The sequence below is a fragment of the Heliangelus exortis genome, chromosome 1, assembly GCF_036169615.1.
Source record: "Heliangelus exortis chromosome 1, bHelExo1.hap1, whole genome shotgun sequence".
Classification (NCBI taxonomy): Eukaryota; Metazoa; Chordata; class Aves; order Apodiformes; family Trochilidae; genus Heliangelus; species Heliangelus exortis.
In genome coordinates this window covers 116,125,585-116,150,855 of record NC_092422.1, presented here as the reverse complement: position 1 = coordinate 116,150,855, position 25,271 = coordinate 116,125,585, and the positions used below count along the sequence as shown (strand labels likewise).

Here is a 25,271-nt window from a genome sequence, read left to right as displayed (position 1 = left end):
GAGGATGTGCACACATTTGGCTCCACGAGCTGTCAGCCTCACTTGTAAACCAGCAACGAAGAGCTTCACAAATTAAACACACAGAACCCCAAAAGCTAAGCTATGGGAGAGCACTAGGGTTCAAGACTAAAAATAAATAAAAAGATGGCCGAGAGGAAGCCTTCCAACTCTGGCACTAACTTGCCTGCAGCATATTCCTATTACTCACTTCAGAAAAAACGAGGAGTTACATTACTTGCTGTGTTCAGCTGTGTGTAGAGTAAGACCTATGAGCAATGCCACAGGAACCTTTTGCTGGAGAATTTCCTGAGGAGGACCTGATCCAGCAATTTGATCTGTAAGAACAGAAGTTCACCCATGATGATCTGCTTGCAGAGCCAAATCTTTCAGTTTTAATGGCCAGTGAGCCCCAACAAACAAGGTTTTTCCAAAAACTCTGTACTTATTTTTGTATGTCATTCCATAAGATTCATTTTGGCCTTAAATATATATATATATATATATATATAAACCAGGGCTTTTACAGTACAGCGGTGGCTCTTGATTTGCAAGCCCCTCATTCTAAAAAAATGTTTAGTAGTCAGCAAATTCAAGCCCTCTAGCAAAAGGTTATCTTTCCTTTTGCTTCTCAGAGGCTTCTTAGAAAGATTTCGCAGACCTCTGGGAATTTCCAGCCCCTGGGCTGAAAAAGATTAGTCCATGACACAGATATTTCAAAAAGAAAAGTGAACTTGGTTTACTGCAGCAATCCACCTGCATGTTTAATCAAAACATGCAACAACACATGCAACAGTGAGACTGTTTCAACTGACAACAGAGATGCCCAGCCAAAACCACCACCCAAGAAAGGTGTTTCAAAGTGATAAGCCCAAGTCTCTTGCGTCCCCATTACCCAGTTGAAAAATTAAGAAAATGTGTGGATCCCATCAGTGAATTATTTCCCTGGAGGATGTTTTTTTGCCCACTTCAAGAACTATACCTGTGTTGTCCAAGCTTGCTAAACACAACGAGCATTCAAGTCTAGAATGCAAATTACACCACGGCTGCCAACCTGCCAGGCTGGTGAAAGCTTGTGCTTCCTCGCTTGTGTACCTCCCATGTTGCTAGACATTCAAGTGCTCCTTTTAACCTTAGTTATGAAACATGGTAGAAGGTATTATGGCCTCACCTTCATGATACTAGAACACCTGTGCACAGGAACACACTTTTCTATCCTGGGATTTAGAGCCCTACTGTCTTACTGAAACAAACAGGGTAAAGACTATTGCAAGATTGTTCAGACTCTGCCTATCCAAGCAGGCAGTACCTGTACCTTATTTTCAAAGTTTACTTTTAGGCATAGCACTTAGATACTGGGATAACATTAAAGGTTATAAACAACAAAAAGTTTCTCTACCCCCTCCTCAATAATACTGCGTGCCCTCCTGCATTTTCTATTTGAATTTAAAAAGAAGTTTACAGACTCTGATCAAATCCCCAGAACACAACACAGTATGGACTCTCCCTCCACCTCCTCAGTCCTGTACAAAGACAATTCCATTCTGACCTTGCAAGGAGAAAGGGCAAGGGTGTTGACTCCTGAAGAAATAACCACCTTTTTTTTTTTTTTAATTTTATCTAAATCAGGAGAATTCTTAAGTAGAGGCTACTGAAAAATTGACAGAAGTCATAAGATAGTTTTCAAAAGGGTTGATTTTCTCCTTCTGCCAAATTTCTCCACGATGGTATCGAATATGGAGGAATATGACACTTGTTGTGCCTTTTACAATTACTGTTTCCCACCAGCAGAACTGGACATCACAGCTTTCTACTCGGGTATACCTCTCAGGTTCTTATGCAGCATAACACACCCTAGAGCACCAAAACCAAATTTCTGATCCCATTCTTCACTGTGGTTGTCAGACATACAGATGGAAAGAAGGCTATCTAGAACATAGTGTCTTGCTAGGGCAATTGCAGACATCTTGGTCACATTTTCATTGTACAGCATCCTGGTGTCCCAGTGACACTAAACGCTCCCTGGGTGCACATATCTGAAAGATAAGGGCCAGAAAGAACACTGCCACTACTAACCAAAATGCTGGAAGCATCTGGGAGCTGCTGGCCAATGACCATGGGTGGTTAGATGCTTTTCCTGGGTGGTTCTCACACAGGCTGGAATCCTTCCAAGATTTCAGCTCACTGGGAGCATTCCTAAGGGAGGCTTCCTATAGGACTTTATTCACTATTTCTTTTTTAAACTTAACAAGTAAAATGATCACAGAGCCAATGACTGTCATATTGCTACACAACCAAACCCCAACAAAGGAAAAGAGCATAGTCAACATGAAGCCCCTCAAAGATGGCAAAGCATTACTGAAACTCTCTTCTTCCCAAGTCTTCAAATTGAAGTCAGGATGCCCCTGTGATGGGCTCACAGGCAATGAGATCACAGAATACACTTGGCAACATACTGATTTTCTCTTCCAACCACTGTGACTTAATTGCTTAACTCTTTAGAGCTGCAAAGATCTTGTGGGCAAGCCACTATCTACAATCTCGGGGCCAAAAACCCCCACAGCTTCAGTCACAGAATTGCTAAGTCTGTACCCTCAGACCAAATACCCTGCCCTCAAGTCGCGCTTCCATAGACCCCACAAAGAGTTGTGCCTTTAGCAGAAGAGTTACTTTACAACCTCGACGGTCTAAGTAAGAAAACAATGTTGTTGCAGAGCGGCTGTCCAAAGCATGCCACCACTGAAACCGAACAGCTAACGCAGTAGCTTTGCCCTCTGTTGGGCGAGCTCAAAAGCATTCAGCTTATGTATCCCAGAGCAGCACTGCCGAGTGGCAGGAGGAAGCTCTCCTCCCCGTAGCCCTCGTTGGAGGGAGATTTATCCCCAGCCAGGGGAGCTTCCCTGCGCCACAATTTGCTGAAGAGAAAGAACAGTTCGGTCCTGCGAGCCCCACGACTTCGGGCATCCCTTCAGCTCGGCAGAGAAGCACGACTGTGTCCTCTCCCCCCCTAGCAGAGACCCCCGTGCCCCCCAGCAGGATGAGCCCAGCCAGGAACAACGCAGCTTGTCCTACACAGCCCGGGCACACGAGGCAGCAGCAGAGCCTTCTCCTCGGAGGGAGCCCAGTGCACTAACAGCCCAGGGTCTCCGTCAAAGGCAAGGCTCGGCAGAGACACTGCTGCCCACCCCGAAGGGACTGTCACGTACGGCCCTCGCCGGCATTTAAGAGCCTAACCCCAGGAGGCGGAGATCTCTCCCTGCCCGCGGCATCAGACCCGGGGACCCCCGTCCCAGCGGGCGGAGGGCAGAGCCAAGGCTGCCCGGCAGAGTCCCAGACGGAGGGAAGCGTAGGGAAGAAGGGAAGGAGGCCCAGTAGCCACCTTCGTCCGCCTTCCCCCTCCGTCCAGCCCCGGCAAGCGGCCTCCCTCCAGCCGCCCCGGAAAGGACCGGGAAGGGGCCGCGGAGACACCGCACAGTCCCCTCGCTACCGGCACCGCCGGAGCCCACCCCAAGCTCTCAGCCCTCCTCCCCGGCCAAGGACGGCTCCCTGCCGCCAGGAGCGGCAGATGAAGGGGCTCCTCCATCGCCTCACCCCGGGAACCCCGGGGCACGCCGGCGGCGGGGTCCCAGGGGCGGCAGGGCGTGGTGGACGGCACCGCCGCCACCGCCTCCCGGCGGACTCCAGACATACGGACGGACGGAGAGACAGAGAGACGAGCGAGCGAGCGAACGACCGGACTCACCTCCCTCCCGCGGCCGCCCCATGCCGCTCCCGGCACCGACCCACCGCCGTGCCGTTCCGTGCCGTGCTCCGCCGCTTTCCCCCGGCGGCAGCCGCCGTCCCTGCTGCCGCCGCTTTCCGCTTCCTGTGCCCGGCCCCGCCCCGCCCCTCCCCTCCCCTGCCGGCAGCCCCCCCCGCCCCGCCGGAGCCACCGCCCCCCGGGAGACCCTGCCCGCCCCGAGGAGCAGCCGCCCGCCCGCCCTCCCACCGGCACCTGGCACCGCTGCCGCCTTCCAAGCCCAGGCCCTGGGGTCTCCGTGCCGGGCCTCGCTACAGCCATACCTGGTTGGAACCTGCAGCCGAACCTCCTACTCGCTCCTTCGAGACCCGATTTCACCCTCTGAACCTCTCCCCGTAGCTCTGCATCCATCTCTGCTCTTCAGCACTCTCGCATCTGAGGTTGTTGCCCCTCTCCCTCCCTGCTTCCCAGCTCCTAAGCCCCACAGCTTCCCCAACACAGCTCTTCCAGCTCTCCTCCAGCCAGCCTTGCGTCTCCTCACCTGTCACCATCTCACCTTACACCACCATGCTCACCTCCAGCAATTAGACCATGTCACCTTTGAGCTCTCCCATCAAGGAGAAACGTCTCCTTGGGTTTTCTCCAAAAACTATTGCTAGGCACTGCAATGTTTAGCCTTCAGGACTCCTTGGTCTGTTCCTCCACCCATAGTCTGCAGCTGAAGCACACTTTGCTTCTGGTCACAAGAGGTCTACAACAAAGAGGGACCTCATACTCCCCCTGGGAGAAAGGCCTGGTTTGCCAGAAGCCTCTAACAGGCTGCCCAAAGCCTGCCTTGGGCAACATTTCTGTATTCAAATGTTGCTCCTTTTTCATTTCACCTTTGGGTTGTCTTCCCCTTTAAGAATAGTTTTCAGGCTTTACAATGAACCAGCAGCATCTGGGAACACATGAAGAAAATCTAGATCTCCTAGATTCCAGTCCTGCGCTTTGAACTACTTGAGAACAATCCCCATAAAGGGAACAAATGCATAAGTTACTTAAGTTATTCCTATCAGATCATTTCTGTGTTGCATTATTGTGGCTTCTGTAGATTGCATCTTTTTTTTTCCCCTCCGGCTCCCCGATTCCCATTTTTCCAAAACAATGTCACAGCTTATTTGTGGTGCTTGCCCCCTGCTCAACATCACCACTACAACACAGACTCTACAATGGAACAGTAAACCGGGAATTAGAAGAAACATTTCCATATCTAATTTGGTAGTTACACTACCTCCTGCTTTGCATGCTTACCCAAGCTGGTGACTGACTGGAAGAGGCTGATATCAAGTGATAGGCTCCATCTTGTATTATGCATCAAGATGTGCCTATACTTGCCCAGGTCCCAAGTTCCCCATTCCAGGCAATGGCCCTGCCCTGGAAAGCATCCGACGCCCTGCTGAAATCCTGCCTCTCAGTGTCACTGCCTGCAAATGAGTCCCCACAGCTCAGCTATAGCAAAGGGGCCCCTGCACTGAGGTGGGGGAACTGTGACAAGAGGCAGCAGGCTGGAGTTCAGGCAGGCCACAGAGAGACTGGGTGCAGGGAACAAGGTTTTACCTGTGCTGAGCAGGGAAGAGGGTAAGGGGAGATGCTGCCATACCTAACAGCTGTGAAGACTCAAGGGGGAAAGCTCAGCAAGGGAAATGGGACTTTTACAAAGGTTTTTAATTTGACTTATTTGAAAGGGAACAGCAGCTGCCCAAGAAGGTTTAGAAACTAAATCCTAGTTTCACAGTATAGAGGAGCAGGACTTGTTGCAAGTATCCCATGGAAAAGTGATTGTTAAGATATCTAAGCTAGGTATGTATAGAAACCTTAGGACCAGCACCTATGCCCAGTCCAGACCCAGCTGATGTACCTGACAGACCAAGCAGTGAGCCCTCCTTGCACCCAACTAGGCCAAGCCATTACACAGAATATGGCCAAGGAGCAAGGCAGTGAAGAGGGGCCATGGGGCAGATGCTGAGATGCTGTTACATGCTTACCTCTCATCACTTTAAACCACTGAGGCATGAGGAGATGTTTTACATGAGTCAGGCTTCTTGTATGGTAGGGTCATAATTCAGAAATTTGTGAAGTGCTATGCTCCTATATACTACTGAGTAGGTAAGATAAGAGCTTTTTTTTTAGATTATCTAGAACAGCTCTTGCAGGTTCACAGGAGAATAGTTTAAATTGGAGTGGACTTCTGGTGATCACCTAGTCCAGTCTCCCCACTCAGAACAGGGTCAACTAGAGCAGATTGCTCAGGGCTGTTTACACTTTCAAGTAATCTCTTTGTTCAAAGGTTTGCTTTCTTTTTATTCCTTTGGGACCATTAGATTCAGTTATTTTTAAATAAATCCATCTACTTATCCTTATATATTTATAGTGAGGATTTTTGTAGGTCACATTCTGCCTTATTTGGAGACACATACACACAATATTTTTGTTAAGATACTGATGCTGAATTTGCTGTGGATTTTCTCCATTGCCTTGGAAACCAGTCTTCCTCTTCCTTTCCCCAAATCCAGACTCCACCTTCTCCAACAAATATTAAGATTCAGTGGCAATGTCACAATGTACACACATCCATAAAATCTGATTGGTCTCTCCAGTTTTTACTGTTTCCTGAGTAGGACGAAAAGATCATTCCTAGGTTACAGAGAATCCTCACCAAAAGCAGTATTTGTTTCCACAACACTTTAAGAGTCAGAGGCAATGCCATGTCAAATATTAAGCATAAACAGGAGCTGAGCCAGCACAAGTATGAACATTCCAAATTACTGCCCACTCTTACATGGCATCAGCTGGAGCCTCCAGCACAGGGCTAGAACTTTTTCTCTGAGACTGGATGCTGTTTCATAGGTCCTATTTGATGAAACTGCTTGTATAGCCAGTCTGAACTGTACATGATCTTGCTCTGTGCCACTGACCTCAATCTAGCAGCATACATCTGAAGTTTAAGTAAATGTGCAGTGACAGATATGCACAGGGAGCCACGTTTCAGCTCTTACGCTGAAGAAAAATCTTGTTTAGAGGAAGAGAGAGGCCAGGGGGACATGACTACAAAAGAACACCTTCCTTCCCTTTTGGGGTGGTTGCTATTTAGAAAGGGAAAATGTGTAGTACTGCACAGCTGAAAAAACAACACATTTATTTTGCATATAAGCTACTGATCACTTTATGAATTCATTATCCCAAATACATTCTTTCTGTCCAAAGAGAGAAATGGTGGTGGTTAGTAAACATTAGAAAAACTTAATTTGGCAGAGATTCTGCAAAACCCAGCTCAGGATTCAGCTGATATTTCACTTCATTTCCAAGCAGACAGAGGTAGAACTTTTCTTTGGGTTCAGCAGATTTAAATAATATTAAAGAATATTGTTAATAAAAGGAAAAAACAAACAACCCACAACAAAAACCCCATGCTCCAGAAGCATGTCCTAAGCAAATTGGAAGGGAAAACAATGTAGCTTTCATCTGCATAGGCCGAGAGAACTTAGAAGGGAAATAGAGAACATCTAAGATGTTAGAGGGCTAGAATCTACTGCATACCATGACCTTTCCTCTTCATGTACCATAGTGCAGCCCACTATGGACCTTATCTTAAAGGGTAAGGACAAGCAGGTATCCATGCTTTCCTTTCCTTTATAACTCTAGTCAGGAGGGGGGAACAGGACAGAAGCAGAGCTTTGTGTAGAAACAAAGGAAAGTGTGAAGCCTCAAACAGGAGTACCTGGTCATAGAGGTGGTAAATGCAGTATCTCAGTCTCTTCTGGGGGACTCAGCCATGAGACACATCCTGTCCCTTTGCATGGTGGCCAGAAAACCTGTAAGTGGACTGGGATTTGGTGGGATTTGGCCAGAGGTGTGTGTGAAGCTGAGGAACAAGACTGCACTGGGACTGAAACCTTTTAAAGAAGGGCAATAAATATACAGGAAAACAATAGGTGGAGGTTCAGAGCCCTGAGTCTGCAGACTGAAATTACGTGTTCAGTCAAGCTGGCAAAGAGAGAAGCATAACTGATGTTTTAATTCTGGCAAAGAGGGAGCGTTTTTCCAGGCTGGAGATCCCTGCCCTGCTCTTTGAAAGGAGGCAAAAGAGCAACATCTGCTGCTGTGGCTGATTAACAGTGCCACCAGCCGGCCTGCTGGAAGAGCGCCAGTTCGCATGGGGAAAAACAAGGTATTGTACATCTCCTCACTACCTTTCACCCCAGAAAGTCTTTACAGACTCTGATCCTGCAAGGGGGAGCAGAGTCTGTAACCAGAGGGGCTGTTCCTGTGAACAGCTGCATGAAAAGTCTTAACCAGAGAGGTAATACTCAGCACTACCTCACCTAAGCTTCAGCAGGGCCAAAGGAGACAACTGTAGTCATCTGAGGTTTTCTGGCAGAGGTGGCTGTGAATGGCAGAGCATCCAACACTCAGGAAGACTTCTTCAAGTGTGGAGCACACCAGTCAGCTTGATAAGCTGTGTCAGAATCAGGCCTGAAATTATTAAGTAACCCAATGGTGCTACAAGGGCAGCGTGAGTGCAGCCAAATGAGATGTGCGTTGGCAATTCCAAGAGACACTTTCCACTACTTCTTGAGTGATTTCCTATTGGAAACTGAACTTTAAATGGAATTAAGTTTGGCACCTCACAGTCTTTCTGGTCAAAACAGATATTAGGAAACCTCTTATTGCCTGGTTGTACTAAACCTCCCTAAAAATATGCCAAAGCCAACGGTGCCAACAATGCAAAAAGCCAGGAAAGTTTTGTATTGCAATAGAATAAAGCCAAAATAAAAAACTCTGCTTTAAGATTTCCTCAAAGTTAATCAGTCATGGAACCTTTCAAACATCTTCCTGGATAGCAGTGAGAAGTTATTTTACCTACAAAAAACTATGTAACTGAAAAAAGCAGTTCTGGAAGAAGGAAAAGTGTAGGTCATAAAGACAGTCTCAAATTTTGGCAGCCTTGCACACCTTTGCCCAGAATACTGGTCAGGATTTTGCATTATTGTAAGCACATGATTATGTGGCTGAACTTTATATTTGAAAAAATGCAAGTCAGATAGCCTTCTGGGAACTGGAAAGAGAAAGTTTAATTTTCCATCTCCAGAACAGATCTGGGATTGAGCCAACATCCTTATCCAAAGACTTCTTGAACTCAAAATTGAAGCAGTTTCATTTCTCTCCAGAGCCACTGACAACTTATAAATGTTCTGGCCAGTAAAGGTAGGGAGATGCAGGTGTGAATGACTGTGTAAGCCACGTTTCTGAAGGAGATGCATACGGACTGTGTATGATGCTGAAAAGATCCTTGGCTTTTTGAGTATGATTGTCAGTCAAATTACTACATCTTCATTGCTTTGAGACTGACACCGAAGATTAATACAACTATGAAGCAGATGAAGTGCCTTTATTCCTGGGGAAGTAGTATCTAGTAAGAAGTGTCAAGGCAATGCTGTTAAGTGTCAAGGAATGCCAAACAACACAAACACTAAGAGATTCACCAAGAAGGAGGCAGAATGCCCTGAATACTATTGTCTTTCTTTCAGGTATTCAGTTTCACAGAATTGCTGACAGTGGCAGCACAGAAAATGTTTGTCTTCCCAGAGAAGTGACAAAACACAGCCTCCTTGTAAACCTCCATTTCCTTTCCTGGAAGGTGAAAGCAATGAGCTGTTCTGTTGCAAGAGCCTGCCCTAGCACACCAACAAACTCCATCATGTTCAGCCAAGGAAGCAGGTTGTCACTTGCTTGCAACATTGCAATGTTTTTTTTTCCCCTCTCATTCACACTTTTGGTACTTTCTGAGTCACTTCCCTATTCTGAAATTCCAGACATCTCCCCCACAGACGTGGTGCACTCAGGTAAGCTGATGGCTGTCAACTGAAGACTAGCACTTAGTTCTAACAAATTCTGACAGGCATACTGAATCACACTAATCTGTCATTACCACCTAATATGCTAAGTCCTCACTGTGGAATGAGTACCTGGAAGACAGCAAATTCAGACAAACCAAACTTTTAGCTAGACTGTAGCATCTGTGCCTTGCCCTGATTCCTTGCTTTGCATCCACCAAGATATACAGGTGATCACTTCAATATTAGATTGTGAACAAAGTAAGATCACTCCAAAAGGATACATCAGAGTGGGGATGCCCCGCGTTGCCAAATATTTTCGGATGAGCCGCTCAGTAGCGTACCAGTTGAAACCTTTTGTTGCATACCCAATCCGTGGAAGGTGCACTGTTGCTGAGAAGGAGGGAACAGAGAGTACACAGTCTTTAGGACAAGATACATAAACAGAAGGCAATCTAGATAAGGATTTCAAGATACCCAACAAGAACAGAAGAAATTCTTTCAAACACAACGTATCTGCCATGGAGATCTCACTCTTCCTTCAGAAAAAAACGGTACAGGAGAGGTGAAAATTGGTTACCATCTCTAGGTGCAATCAGACATATAAATATTCACTGTTCTTACTGTATGAACTTACCATTCCTTTTCTTGGCTGCCAAATAAATCTTCTTCAGGCCTTTTTCTAAAGCAGACAGCTTAATGCCAGACAAGTTGTTGGACCGATCCCGGTGCTGTGCTACAATCAAGGCCAACTAGAGAGAAAACACAAAGAAACGAAATGGAGTCTATATACAGTGCTAAGACACACAGTGATAGCTGCTGGAGAACTGCATTACTATTAGTTTTAATAAAAAAGAGAAAGATCTCATTTTCTCTAATGTTTAACTGCTACTTAGACATGTTCAGTATGCTGTGGCATTATTGTTGGGAAAAAGACAAAGCATTCACTTCACACAGCTTCAAAAGCATGTGGATGGCATGCTGTAAGGAGCTTTTCATTACCAAGTCTTGTCCTTTTCTCCTGGATTTTTTATCATCAATGGGGAATAACAGGGTTCCTCCTAACTCCAGGTCTGTCCAGAAAAGAAGAACAATAATTTAAAAAATCAGTCATGAAGAGTCAACAGTGAGTCAATGCAGCAGTGATTTCACTGTCACATTCCATATTATTTTCCTTGACTTTCTTTATCTCCTCATGATGGTTCAGCCTAGTCAGTCCCTTTGCCCAGGAAGGCAAGACAGATGTTACCTGCAACACCTACACACACGCTCTCCCCTCAAGACACACACACATCCCAGTTAAAGATCACAAACGGAAAGACACTGGAACAAGATGAAAGCATGTCCCAGGAAATTAGAAAAAAAAACAAAACAAAACACAACAAACCCAAAGAGATCCACCTTATAGCAAAATGTGCATTCCTCACCAGCTGCAGGTAGCTCAAAACGACATGCTCAGAAGATTAATGCTTGAAGGGAACCAAAGCCTCAAATGAGTACTGCCTGAGGTGGCTTTCAACCTCAAAAGCACTTTGACAGAAGATGCAGAGCTCTGTCTCAAATAGTAAAAATCATCTTGTGAATAATGGCCAACTTTGGTGGTTTTTCTTTCATTTTTTGTTTTTACTTATTTTTCTTTCTTTATGACTTGCAGCAGGGATCAGAATGACCAACCCTTATGTAGGGTTCTCACACTCCTAATAAGTCAAGTCAAAGCACTTGCTGTATTACTACTTTCAGAGCTAGGGATACATACATCTACAGAAAAACCAAAAAACCTTAAATATCAAGGTATTCAGACACTGCACTCCTGAAATATTAGTGCAATTTGAGCTCTTTAAAATATCTTGACCTAAGGTAATGTTTTAATCTCTTACCTTTCATCTTTCCTGCCATCTCATATATTTTCCTTGGTTGATCAGAACGAGCCTCCAGAGCTGTAAATAAACCACCTCTTCCCCAGTGACCAGAGTCATCTAGAATGAAATGTCAAGTTATTCAGAAACTGACTTTGAAGACCACCCCTGCAGGAAAGAGACCAACTCTACAAATGTAATAAATGATCATCAAAACCAGATATGGGAACCACTCATGAACTGAAGTCAACCAGTACTCTAGGGACAATCCTTGAGGATAAACCTCAGCCCTTGAGAAAAACAAACTTGTCACAGTTCCCTGAAAAACTCTGCAGGAAGAATTCCTTCTTACTCCTTTTTTTGGATGCCAAAACAAACACTATCTGTGGCATTGATCATATAAACCTGTCAGTATCCTCACATACATGCACACAGGTGCATAAAGCATGCACCTAGCATGTCCCCAGATTAGTGTCTTGGACTTCTCACAACTAGATGTTTGTTGTTTGCAAGCTCCTACTTGGCATTTCCAAATCAAACGTGAGTTTTTGTGTTGAGTTTAACATAAACCAAAGCAGATCATAATGCTCTGCTACAACCCTGGCCAAAGAGCAGCTACAACATTGATTCAAAAGGAACTCTGTAACCTGAATTTGTCTCCTTTGGCTTTAGTGTCTTAACAGAGGTCCTTAAATTAGGAGAGTAGCCTGGAGCCTCTGTACTGTTAGTGTTAAGAAACAAGCACCAAAAGAGAGCAACTTTGACCTCAGGCCCCCCGTAAGGGAGATGATTTGCCATATCTCAGTTTGGCCCCTACAGTTTCCATAAGATGACCCTCATCTCAGTAAGTACTGCCTCCACTCAGCCACAGACATACAATTTCAAGTCATATGAACACCCTTGGAGAGGCTCATCCATAAATCCAGACAGAGTACAAAAAGACCTGTGTACATTTTTGCTGGCACTCATATGGGTTACACATGGTGAAGCAGAGTTTGTATTGCCTGTGCACCACTCAAGATTAAGTCAGACTCACATCCAAATTATTTCAGTCTGGATGGGAATTAGAAACTGAGTTAGTAGGGGCAATTCAACCCTCTTTCCCACCTCATCCAGAAACATTCTTGTTATGTTAAGTTCTACCTAGACAGTGGACAATGATGGCATCCTCCTCTTCTGCTTTGGGGTGGGTGACATCTCCCATGATGTACTTGATACAGTTCAGGTCTGCATCTTCGTAATCTAAATCCACATTCAGCCCAGCCTCACCCATCTCAACCTCTTCCTCAGAGTCACTTCCCTCTGAAGGAAGGCAGGTAGATGTGTAATGATTTGCCTCCCACCAAGCCATTCTGAAACAAGAGAACATGATTTTCAATAAAAATGAGAGGTGTGTAGGGGGTGTACCTTGTTTCAAATTATTGCAGTGAAACACTGTATTCCTTCTGCTCCCCTCCCTCATTTTAGAACAGAATCAAGTCTACCACAGTTGTTATCTGTGAAATTAGGAGCCACATGCCAGTGCAATATGCCAATTGCAGGCATGGAAAAAATGAGCATATGACAAAGGGCAAGGAGCTACTCAGAGTGGTGAAAAGGAAGAACATCTAGGAAAAAAGGAGAATAAAGTTAAGACGCATGCCAGAGAGTCACAAATGTCAGACCAATACATAGGAGCCAACTGTGACATTTCAGAAAGCTTTTCCCAACAGCTCACTGCACATTCAGATAAGGGTTCTCTCAGGCCAGTCTCTGTGAATTATATCAGATGTGAAGTCAAGCAGCGTATTCAGAGAAAAAGAACCCTTGCTAGGGCTTGAGCCATTTTTCCACATTTCACATCCTTAGGGTAAGCAGTTTGAGCACAAGCACAGAAACAACCTGACGCATGAAGCTAACCCTCTCATCAGGCTGGCCTGTGGCCCTTTTGTCATCTTCTCCCCTCCCCTTATCCCCAGCCCTACCTGCCAGACTGGATACAGAGCTTGTTTTGGTCAGTCAGACACACACTTCAAAAGCACAGTGTAACAGACATCAGCTCACAAGTAGCAGATGCAGTACAAACCATACTTTTTCTTGTGCTCTGCCTCTGCTTTTGCCTTTTTCTTCTCCTCCATAAGCCTTGCTCTCTTTGCTGCTGCTTCCTGGCGCTTCTTCCTCCTAGCCTCCAGCTCCTCTGTGCTCAGCAAGTGCTTCCTCCTGCTTGGCTGTACACGAAGGCCTGTGAGGAGTGCCTGGAGAAAAAAAGACAAGTATCACGAAAACAAACAGCTCATCTTAAAGCTGTGTCTAGTGCCCACCTTATCATACACTCCTTTCCCATTTCAATACTTGTCCACAGGTCTTAATCATCAGGTTTCACCTGCCAAATAATATGTGATTTTGTGACCTAAAATAGTATTAGTGCCCTGCACATCCTGTCTCTGTTCTGTTGTCAGAATTGTGGAATTGTCTTGCCCTCAGATTCAAGAGCCAGCTTCACTACATTGACATCCAAATCTTTTAACATGCTATCTACAAGCTGTGGGTAAAGAGAGAACTGTCACCCTCATTTTCCACAAGCAAATGAAAGAGCATTATGTGCCTTGTCATGTCTTTTGTCTTACGTTTGTCTTGTTTCGGAGAGCTCTCCCTTCCTTACTGGTCTCTTCAGTCAAGGCTTTCTGAAGATCCAAAAGCTGATCAAATGCCTTTTTGTCTTCTCTGCTGGGTTCTTTTGAGTAATCTTTGCCTTCGTATACGTACATGTGATCTTTAATAAAATAATTAAAAGGTGTAAAATGGAACTGAAAGCCACTAACACCCACAGTGTACAGTGACATCAGAAGAAATTCAGCTTCTCTACAACACTGTCCTACATGCAGCAGAAAAAGATGTGCAGTCTGATAACTCTTTTATATGACCAGCATCAGCATCACACAGAAACAACTGAATCAAGATTTGCTTCCTCAGGCAAAAACTTGTCATTTACATCCTTTACTCTGGCAAAAAAATAGTTAATTAAATGAGATGGGGAAAAAAAGGTTTAAATTGTGGCTCCATTACTGTTCTCTTTGGTTGTTCCATCTCTGCCAACAGCAAATTCATTCAGCTATACTATCTAGTTACAGACAACTATTTCAAATGGATAGCAAACTTTTTCTTTTGAGGTTTCAAAGAAAATAAAAGCACAGGACTCTGGCAGTCCAGTGTTACTGTTGACTAGGTAAGCTATTTTCCCCAGTAACTATTACACAGCGGGCTACCACTACTCTTCTTTCAGTTACCAACAGAAAATACCACTCTTTCCTAAGTCTCAGCAAGTAATTACTTGTTGCCAGCAACTGCTGGGGGGCAGATAATACCTAATTTGCAGAGCCCTATTTCTTCTTCAGACACACACCCATACTTAGGTGCTATTGTGCACTCAAAACAGAAATTCAGTCTCTCACCATGACACCAGAAAAGGAAAAATATCCTTAGAATTTATTTACATATAATATGGGGCTATGAAAAACTAACCACAATTGTGTGACATTTGAACTAGAACGCAGAGTACTGAAAGCAGAGCAGGTTTGTTCTAGTTATTTACACACCACTACTTTGCATTTCCTATCTCACACTTCGGAATTTTTAAGGTCTTTTCAACTAATGATTTTCACGGCCAGTAATCTTTTGTTTGGAGATAAACACAAAACATATTCTATATAGCATTTCCTTAAGTTACTCACATATTTCACTGTCACTTAGCTGAAAGCAAAAGTACAAGACAGAAAATTACCTTTATCCTGGCCCAAACCAGGACACTCACTTACTGTTATACTCTCAAACTGTAGATATATCTTAACACCTCTCCATGGGAAAAAAAAAGCAGCTGCAATTAGAATATTTTCCCTTTTATCATTATTTTCATCTGAGGTCTCAAAATATTTGAAGCATACAGTACCCCAGCAACCAAAACTGGGCAAATATTGCTACCACTACCTTACAGATAGGCAAGTAAGGACACAAAAAGAAGAAAAAGACCAATAAGGTCTTGGAAATAAAGTCTGTGGATAGGCCACAAACAAAATCCAGGTCCCTTAATTACAAGCCCTCTTTTCTTGTTGCTGCCATGCCTGCCAGGGCCTCCTTCTCTACCAGCACTCAAGTGCTATGCATTTCATAGGTATGTAGATTCTTAACTTACTCTCTGTATCCTCCTCTTCAGTCTCTTCTTTGCATGGCATCACAACGTCCATTACCCACTTCCCTTCTTTTGTCTCTCCAAGGATGTCTTCTAGCTCCACATCCTGTATAGTACTCCCCTCAGAGGAGAGCAATTTATCCAAGCCAAATTTCAGGATTTCACTCAGCTTTAGTAAAGAGAAGGGGAAATTCAGTGTTAGTATCTCCCAATTTCATTACAACCACTGCATCTTGAGCATCTCAGGCTTAAATGTACAAGTGGAGAAATCTAAGCCTTGGTATTACCTGTCAAAATACTTATGATTTAACATGCCTAGGTCTCTCAACATCAGATGAGACATCTGATTTCTCCCTGAAACAATCCATCCAGACTGGAACGGCAATTTTTATTCAGGACTAAACGACAAAACAATGTTGTACTGAGCACACTCAAGCAGCTTTCTTCATAGCCAGAAAGACCGGGCTTGTTTTTGCCCCCAACTCGTTTAAAACAAAAGCTTAAATACCACAAAAATCCATGTGGAGGAAAACATCAACATGGAATTTCCTATGGGCTCAGTTCCACTTCTCTCACGGAAACTATGACATGCTGATGGGGCAGGGAGGGGAAGGTGTAGGGAACAGATACACTAATCCCAAACCTCTCCCAGGTTTAGCTGCATGCAGGGGATATGTTCACTTAAATGCCACTTTGTCTGAGGTTTTCAACCCAAGTCCCCAGCACAGAATTACAAATCATGCCCTGACTCCTGAGACACTATATTTGCCAAGAGGTCAACAGAAGGTTGCCTGAGTTTCAGACTAGCAACCAAAAGCTGACTCAGTTGCTCTGTTAGTGAGAGACATGTAAGCTCTAGAAACAATGAGTCAGCTTTCACTTTACACCTGTTATAATTAAAGAAAAACAAGGAAGACAAGGAAAGGTTCTGCTTTTCCTTCTTCTCCGAGAAAACACGCCCTTTTCCAACAATGGATGTGCCTAAAAATTGTAAGAACCGTCTTCAAATGTCAAATCTTGTCTGGGCCTGGGGAAGTAATTTTGCTTCCTAAGACATGCAAAAACTGTCATGTCAATGCACATCTCCCCCAAAATATAACTGTTGGCTAGGTTTGTAACATAAACATCAACACAGAAAACAATCTGGGATATTTCTAATGACAGTACTGAAATCAAACTGAGGATATAGCTCTATTTTACCTGTAACTCTGCTGCTCCCTGAGGTTTGGGTGCTCCCAGAGCAAACTGACCCCCTTCTACAACAGTGTTTGTCAGCCGGAGCTTAGAAGCAGCTCGTCGGTAGATTATTTCTTCAATTGTATCTCGCCCAACCAAGCGGATAATTTTTACAGGCCTTGAAAAGTTTAAGAGAAATCTTGTTATACTTTATTTTTTCTGAGGTGCGCTAAGGCTGTTTCCTTGCACGAAGCACTATTCCCCCCTCACCCACTCTTTCGGTAGGGAAAAAAAGGCAAGAACAAAACCAATAAAAATAATCAGCAGAAATGTAATGCCTGACTCAACTGCTTCTGGAAAACAGGAGAAATGTTCGCTGCAAATGTGCAGTCAAATCTTCAGATTTCCACTCCTACTCCAAATCTACAAAGCTCCCCCCCATAGATACATGATGAGGACGAGACTGCATGAGGCTGTGATGAAAAACAAAGTTCTTTTTGCTCTCCTTTGAGCTTTCATCTATTTTATCTTTCATCGTGTATGGATAGGGAAAGCAATACTGAGACCAAGAGAGTGAGCAACCAAAACAGAAGTAGCAATGTTTCTCACTTGTGCTGCCCAATCCGGTGAGCTCTTGCTATTGCTTGCAAGTCATTTTGTGGGTTAAAATCACTATCAGTAAAAATAACTGTATCTGCTGCTGTCAGGTTCATGCCAACTCCACCTACAAACAAAGAAGAAGGACACAAAGTATGTCACCAACACAAAATAAAGAAGCTGGAGAATTTATGCTGTGCAAGGTTCTGCCAGATTTGATCAACTGTATCTAATTCAATCCATCACTTAACCACAAATCTAAGTCTCATCAGGATCTAAAAAGATGGGTAAGCCTTCCATTCCCAGCTTTCTGCAACAACCCAAAACCAAGCCTCACTGTGCAATGTAGTAAAAAAAGATAGGGTGTAAGTGAACCAATGCAAAGCGGACTCCTTGTCAAGCCTGATGAACAGAGACATATTCTTTTGCTGGCAGGCAGATTAACACAGCAAGGAGGGGCTTCACTGAGGCTACAAGGGACTGCACAGCTTATGATTTTACTGCACCAGAGACAACTGCTGAAACAGTGGAAAACACCAGGCCCAACTATAAAACAACCTAAGCCTAGATATTTATACGACTTAGAAGTTTCTGAGGTCAGAATTTGGGCTCTCATGGCATGAGAAGAAAAAAATAATAAAATAATTAGTTATATGTCTTGTAGCTCATGCTAAGCACCTCTTCATCATGATCAGAACATCCCTGCAAGTGGAGAAAGTCATGAACCTGAAAATCTCTGTCCATAATATAACAACAACGGAAATACTATTAGTACACCCATTCCCAGATGAATACAAGCTGCTCTGGCCAGACACAGCACTGTGCAGTAAAAAAAAACTTGAAGGCTGGCTGACACAGGCAGGAAGACTTCAGGCACTGTGGTGAGACACAGTCATTCCTACCATCTAACATTAGGTGTTTCTCCAATCTCTGTGTACTCTCCTCAATGCACTGCAGTATCACTGGAGCCAGGCTCACCCAGGAGAGCTTGTCCAGAATCTCAAAGGGTGACTTAGTTCAAGTTTGATGCTTGAAATTAAGCAGTATGGATCTCTCCTCTAGAGATAAGCAGAAGCCTGACTCTAAGCTAGCTCAAGCACAGGGAGGTCTGACACTGTGTAGAAGATGCAGATCTGCCTGATGACTAAGGGAAAGAAACACTGATGGCAAACCCATGGTGTTCCTTGCAGCCTCATGATGGTAAAAGGCTCTAAACCGAGCCTGTCTGCCAGCCAGAGAGTATGTCCATGTTCTATAAACTTGAGAAACAATTCCATCAGCTTACTAAAGTCTGGTGCTAACATAAATAAAATGCTACTTAGACTCCTTAAGCTCAGCCTGGCACAGGGATAGGCTTTATAGGACATGGAACAAGAAAAAGTAACTCAAGTGACAGCAATATTAAAAGTATGCTGGCATCAGCTGCCAAAAGGAAAGCACAGAAACCAGATGCCCTAGCTAAGAGACCTAAGCTGAGGATGAGTATTGTCTCCTTCTAAAATCCCCCAAGTGAACAGGCTCCGCAGGATTCAGAACTCCCTGAAAACTTGCCAGAGAGCAAAAGAAGAGTGCAGAAATAAGGTGGGTTGCTTATCTCTCCTTCCCCTACTTACCTGCTCTGGTGCTCAGCAGGAAGATAAAGATGGGCTGTTGACCAAAGTTCTTAATGGCAAGGTGTCTCTCTTCACCCCTAACAGAACCATCCAGCCGCTCGTAGCTGTAGCCTTTTCAAAGAAGAAACACGTGCTGAAATTCTGTCCATGCTCTCAGCTCATTCCCTATTGTCTCAGTGCTGTCCTGAATCTTCTTACTGCAAATCCTCCTGCCTCAATTCTCATTCCATTGCCTTTAAACTCCTCCATTCTTTCCCAGTTAAACCTCATATAAACTGAAGCAGTGACCTCGACTTCCAGACTGGCTGCCGGCAAATTTAGCTGAGTCTGAAACACAGGCTCTTAACATTTAATTTACTGCTTGGAAACAAAACAGGAAAATTCAGACCCAAAGTAAAAGAATGTTAGCACAAAGTCCCATGTCAGACTATTCTGTGCTGACTGTTGGCCCCACAAAACAGGCCAACAACCACTGCATCTTCCTCATGCAGACTCCCACAGCCTTCCATATATGCCTTCCTGTGAGCAAGCAGTGGGCTCTGGCTGTACATTTGGCTTTATCCTGCATTATTAGTTGTCCAAAATCATGAACACCAAACAAAAGCCTCTTTCATGGGAAATCCTGAGTAGGCATGGAGCCATGTGGATTGAACAAAAGAAAATGTCCCAAGAACACTGCTAACTTTGCCAAAAATGGTCTAATCCAACCTGCCCTCGCAGAGATGTTGGGGCCCCTCTGCCAACAACTGTTTTAATCAAAAAATAATTTCCTGATATGAATGTGGCCCAAGCTGTGTTTTGTGCAGGACAAACTGAATCTAGGGCTAGCCTTTTGACTTCAGTGCAATTACTTCAGGACTCAGGTACATAACTGAACACAGGTATATACTGAAACATTGCCACCCTGCTACCTGCTAGCCCATTTTCTCATGGGACCAAAGCTGAAACTACTTCGAAGAACAACATTTAAGTGCCAACTCATTTCAAGAAATGAAAACACAGCAAAGAGCTGAACTCAAGACCTGCTAAACTCACAGCATCGCTGTGATAATATATATGGTTTCTATCTACCAAGAAACAAGAAATCCTCATCACAGTCCCTTCTCCATCCCAGGCAGATCAAACAAATCAGGGGAACAATATATGTCAAAGATCATTAGTATAAGCTCTCTGCTGCCAAAGTGTGCAGAACATACCTCTGTAGTCCATGTAATCTTGCAGGATATCAAGCAGATGAGTCATCTGAGAAAAGAGCAAGACACGGTGGCCACTGAAAGAAGAACAGCAAACACCACCATGAGCCTCAACAAACTGTGACAGGATTTAACCACGTGGCAGAGGGGTTATAATTTAATTAACCAGTGACTGTTACATAGCAAGGGCTCACCAAAGCTGCACACTGAGCCTCACAGGGGCCCAGCCCACTCCCTCAACATCTTCAGCTGCACATCCAAATGCAACCAGTCAGCTCCATCTGCCATTGTCAGTTGCCATGTCTAGAGTGTAGAAGTCACAGAGCAAAGCTCTGCTGCTGGCTGGATGCAGCCTGGTGGGGATCCAAAGGAGCCTGCCTAGAAGGATGCTCTGCCTCCATCTAGCTAACATGAGGTCTTCCTCACCACATGACCTGTCATACCAGACTGCTCTCAAATCATCCACTAAAAAGCATCTTAAATGCTGGGGAAATGGGGTATCAGATTTTATCTCCTGAATCTGACAGTACAGAATTTCGTCCTCCAGCAAATGACCCTTTAAGATCAAACTCTGCCTACAATCAAGAATAAGTGAGAAATCAGCTCTTATACTTTCCAGCTCTAGGCCTCAGACAGTGCTCTGTTTAAATCAGACTTTTCTGTAGAGCAGAACACAGCTGTTTTCAAGTCCAGAATTTATTTCCACAGGGCTGGTCCTGTGGCAAAGGCATTCAAGGGAGAAACACCCACTCACAAAGTGCTATAGAGAAGAAGAACAAAGACATCCACAACCACACCACAACTTCCCAAAGTCTTTTGAAACTCTGTCCTTTGGAAGCGGTCAAAGGGAAATCACAGCTCAATCAAGAGAAAGGTAAATTTTTTTTCATGCAGGAGACAGGGCTTCATACACTGCTGAAGAATGCAAACTGCAATTTCATTTGCCTCCCATATGAGAGCTGGAGGTAAATATCAAAGGTATTTGGGTACCAGGTTCTTAAGTCACCAGAGCTCAGCATAAGGAGTTCTGAATACTATTCCCAAAGCTGGAGTTTCACCTTATTCTTTTTTTTTTTGGTCCTGCCAATTTTTTTTTTCACTTCTGTGTACATTCTGCCCCATGGGCTGACATAGGCAGGGTAGCACAAAGGAAGTCAGCTGATGTATTTGAAACCCATGGGCAATCCAGACATGCAGAATACCATGTCAGATGTATATTCTCCCAGTTTCCCACATACAGCAAATATGAGAACATGTGAGAGAGTCAGTGAATTGTTTTGAGAAATGTTTATAAGGAAGCTATAAAAATCACTGAGGTTCCTCTACCATCTCTAAAGCAGCTCTTTATACTGAAATTACTTCTTTCACATAATCAGTAGTTTACAATAAATAGGGCAATGTTTGTGTGAAATGAGTATCTGCTCAACCCATGGCTAAATAAGGTATCCTTCCAGTTTACTTCTTCTCCTTGTGTCAACCCCATCTTATCTTCCTCACCCCAATGTAACCTACCCAGCATACAAGAATGAAAGGAGTTTATCCAACAAACACAGCTTGCCACTAGCTTCAACAATATGTTCTCCAATCTCAAAGGGTTCTGGCTCAACACCTGGAACAGAAAGGAGTTTTAGAAACAGATATAATTCTATGCAAGTAGCAACTCTGTGGTAAACCTCAGTGGGTTTGTACTACTAACTACTGCCAAGTAGAGCCCTATGATGCTTTCTTGAGAAGCAATTGTCCTTCTCTGTCCCTAAAGAACATCCTCAGTAGTTCATTGTGATGTCATTGTTTCATTATGATTTCATTGTTTAGGTGAGAGAAGATGCACAAGTGGAGAGCTGCAGTAAGAAACTCAAAAGTTCACACAGTCCCCTACTTCATTCCTCGTTATTGATGAACTGCTCCTACTGATTCAAGTACAACATTTTTTATTACTTGCTGCTTCTAAGCATTACACTGCCAAGCAAAAATAGAACAACAGTGTCAATCGGGGTATTTTTTTCTGTCTCAAGAGAAAGAACAGGGCTTTCTTACCATTGAAAAGGTATGGGTGGGCAACACACTTCCGAAGCTGAACTAAGACATTCTGAAGCGTAACCTTCCTTCCTGTTTCACTTTCAAATGCATCTGGAACAAAGACCACAGAAGATGAACTGAGCAGGAAAGCCCATGCTCAATCAATAGGTGTGACTGGGAATGTCTTGAGTACTAAGCACTGCCTCAGCATTGGAGTATCTCTCCCTGCACATCACATTGGCATTTGAATTTCCCATCTGAAGACCAATACATCTGTCTTAATGGACCAAATTTCCCTCACATTTTTTTGGACAATCCTTTTAAAATAAGACCCCGATGAACACCACTCTGCTCTGTCAAACTCCCTGAAACTTTCTGGACTCCCTGAAAGGAGTTTACAGGGCACTGTGGTTTTCTAAGAAACACATATCAACATCCAGTAGGTTTAAATCTGCTTTATGGCACATGTGCTACTATTAGAAAATTTGTAGACATCCACAGATGAAAAACTTCTTGTACCACCCTTTTGTATGAACAAAAAAACAAGTGATAGGAGTAGGTTTACCTCATGATAAATATTTTCAATTACAGGATGGCCCAAAGCAGAATCCTGAAGCTGCCCCTCCCTAGCTCTGCAACAGCTCATGCCTCTTACTTTTTGATAAGCTAAAACCACAAACTAAGCAGCTCAAAGCTCTATGCATATTCTGTAGGCCAAAAACATCATCTGCTTCACTCCAACAAAGCATGGATTTACAAAAGGAATTAATTTTCATTTTGAAATGACCCAACAGTATTTTAAAAAATCTCAATTACCTAGATCTTTAGTCAAAATGGCCTTGTAGTACTTTCTCTGAAGAGCTGACATTCCATGGTACAGAACCACTTCCACTTTCTTTGGCAGCTCTGCAGCCACCTCAGATTTGACTCTTCGAAGCAAAAATGGCTGCAAAAGATTGTGCAATTCTTTTGCTATGTGGAGGCAAAGGGGAAAAAGAAAAGAGATTAATGCATTAAATGTAAGGAATTTATACAGTACCTTCACAACTGTACTTTCAAAATACATGTATAAGGAACCTTACATCTAATAGTGAAAAGATTCAAGCCCAGCTTTACAAAGAGACATTCAAAGCATAGCTGCATAACTCAAATACTTATGACCTACATTAAGTTAAGTAGTCATTACTTTCAGTGGCTTTGCTTTAAAGCTCATCAGCACTATGAGAAAGCAAATGAAGAGGACACAACATGCCTGTTGTGATAACAGCTGGTTCTGATTGAAGTACAACATTGCTTATTACTGACCTGGCTCAGTCTCCTTTTCAATCTCTTGGTAATAGTCAACAAACTCTTTCACTTGTTCCTTAGGAAAGATATCAGGCTCAATAAGGCTGAGTAAAGAGTACAGTTCCTGGAGACCGTTCTGGATTGGAGTGCCTGTGAGTAGCAGGGTGAAGCCTACTGAGAACTGAGAGAACAAGCAATAAACCAAGATTATTAGGAGAAAAATATCTGGAATGAAAAGTTACTTAATGTACAATTCCATCCCCACAGCTCTTAAGCTTAACTAAAAATGACAGGTGGCACAGAACTGCCCACGGAATGCTGCAAATGTCTGCCAAACCCCATCCAATATAATGTGCAATGTGACAGTCAAACAGCTCCACCAAAGTGACTAGGATGGCACCAACGCAAGGAAGACAGTGTAAGCAAAACAAGAGCAAAGGGCAAAACTAACACCATTAAAATTCTCAGATCCATGCTCTCTATGGTCCAGTACTGCATACTCAGTGTTGGGTAATAGGAGATGACTGGAAAATGCTGTCAGAATAGGATAAAGAAATGAAACTGCATGAGACTATGTTCCATTTCTGTTTGCTGGATAACTCTGACAGACACAGCAATATTATCTGGCCCGTGTTGCTTTCAGTAATACCTGCAAGGAGAGTTGGGGAACATGGTTACCTTTGAAAAAATACAAGTCTTCTCTCAAGTCTGATAATAGAAAATACATTAGGAGGAGAGCTAAGGCAAATCATGCCTATTTCTTTGTGACTACAAACAAAGCTCCTAAAAGACAGCGTTCATGGACATCTTCATCTTCTGAAGACACAAGATTTTCAGGAATTTTTTTCAAAGGTCCTGCAGTTCATTGCTGTTGATGCCAGCCCAGACCTAGTGGCCATGTTCCACTGCCATGACAAGCGTAGCCTTCACTCAGGCATTCACTTTGGCAGGGTGCTTCAGAAGCTGGAAGAACTCTACTGATTTCAATAAAGAAGGGTGACTCTATTAAATGGGACAACACAAGTCAATAGTTGTCAATAGACTCGAAGTCCCAAAACTAGGCAAGTGTTCTTTCACCTTCCCAGAGCTGGAGATAGCTTGTTGTTGTTTTATAATGTCTTAGGTCAGCCAGACTTTTCTCTCTTTGGTATCACAGCTGTGGTTCAGCTCTATGTCTGGCTGCTTTACACTTTTAAGTCTCTCAAACTGATCTATGTCAAGCCCATACATGAGTTAGAATAAGGGCTAAGCTCCAAATACTGTCCATCTCCATGCAACACCAACTGGATAGGCTTTTATTTATCTGCCACTAAATATAGGAATCTATTCTGATGGAAACTGATTTTGGCTCAAGCAGAAGAACAGAGAACCTGTATGCTATGCTGAAGGAGAAAAAGTCATTGGACACTAAAAGGTGGATGATTTGTTTTACCTCAGAAAGCGTCTTGTAAAGCAGGGAATCTTGATTTTTCAGTCTGTGAGCTTCATCCACAACCAAGGCAGCCCAGTTAAAGCTGAACAAACACATACCAGCATGTTCAGTTAAGGGCTGACAATTCATTCTTGTAAGTACAAAAAGACTGAAATAAGTGGTGACTCAGCTAAGCTGAACTCAGGATGCTCTGAGCCCATGAACAACAACCAAACAGCACAAGTGGGGTAGGAGGAATTCACAAGTACAGTGTTCAAGAGCTAACACAGCTTTGTAACTACAGCCTGGATAGTTTTTCTGAAATAAAAACTAATTAAATTC

At 43.7% G+C, this 25,271-nt stretch overlaps 3 protein-coding genes across 8 annotated transcripts in view; 1 reads left to right on the top strand and 2 right to left on the bottom strand.

Moving 5' to 3' along the window:
• The window catches only part of VANGL1 (VANGL planar cell polarity protein 1), a 45,723-nt gene extending 41,859 nt beyond the window's left edge, over positions 1-3,864 (bottom strand). For all 3 annotated transcript variants that reach the window (XM_071760241.1, XM_071760232.1, XM_071760250.1), the window contains exon 1: positions 3,740-3,864. The gene's annotated coding sequence lies outside the window, so the exon portion shown is untranslated. The remainder of the gene's footprint in view (positions 1-3,739) is intronic.
• CASQ2 (calsequestrin 2) overlaps positions 1-25,271 on the top strand; it is a 155,810-nt gene that overhangs the window by 86,234 nt on the left and 44,305 nt on the right. The window lies entirely within an intron of this gene.
• CHD1L (chromodomain helicase DNA binding protein 1 like) overlaps positions 8,826-25,271 on the bottom strand; it is a 24,001-nt gene continuing 7,555 nt past the window's right edge. For 2 of the 4 annotated variants that reach the window (XM_071760275.1, XM_071760261.1), the window contains exons 6-23: positions 24,951-25,032; positions 23,537-23,699; positions 23,048-23,203; positions 22,250-22,342; positions 21,725-21,821; positions 20,216-20,289; positions 19,020-19,130; positions 17,419-17,533; positions 16,834-16,987; positions 15,637-15,802; positions 14,075-14,220; positions 13,539-13,702; positions 12,612-12,820; positions 11,490-11,588; positions 10,615-10,685; positions 10,250-10,364; positions 9,897-10,005; positions 9,008-9,212 (exon numbers count right to left, since the gene is read on the bottom strand). In XM_071760275.1, the coding sequence (XP_071616376.1) occupies positions 9,146-9,212; positions 9,897-10,005; positions 10,250-10,364; positions 10,615-10,685; positions 11,490-11,588; positions 12,612-12,820; positions 13,539-13,702; positions 14,075-14,220; positions 15,637-15,802; positions 16,834-16,987; positions 17,419-17,533; positions 19,020-19,130; positions 20,216-20,289; positions 21,725-21,821; positions 22,250-22,342; positions 23,048-23,203; positions 23,537-23,699; positions 24,951-25,032 (2,191 nt within the window). In that variant the 3' untranslated portion in view covers positions 9,008-9,145. Of the gene's footprint in view, positions 9,213-9,896; positions 10,006-10,249; positions 10,365-10,614; positions 10,686-11,489; positions 11,589-12,611; positions 12,821-13,538; positions 13,703-14,074; positions 14,221-15,636; positions 15,803-16,833; positions 16,988-17,418; positions 17,534-19,019; positions 19,131-20,215; positions 20,290-21,724; positions 21,822-22,249; positions 22,343-23,047; positions 23,204-23,536; positions 23,700-24,950; positions 25,033-25,271 lie in introns of all 4 variants that reach the window. The other 2 variants (XM_071760269.1, XM_071760282.1) reach the window with 2 other exon arrangements.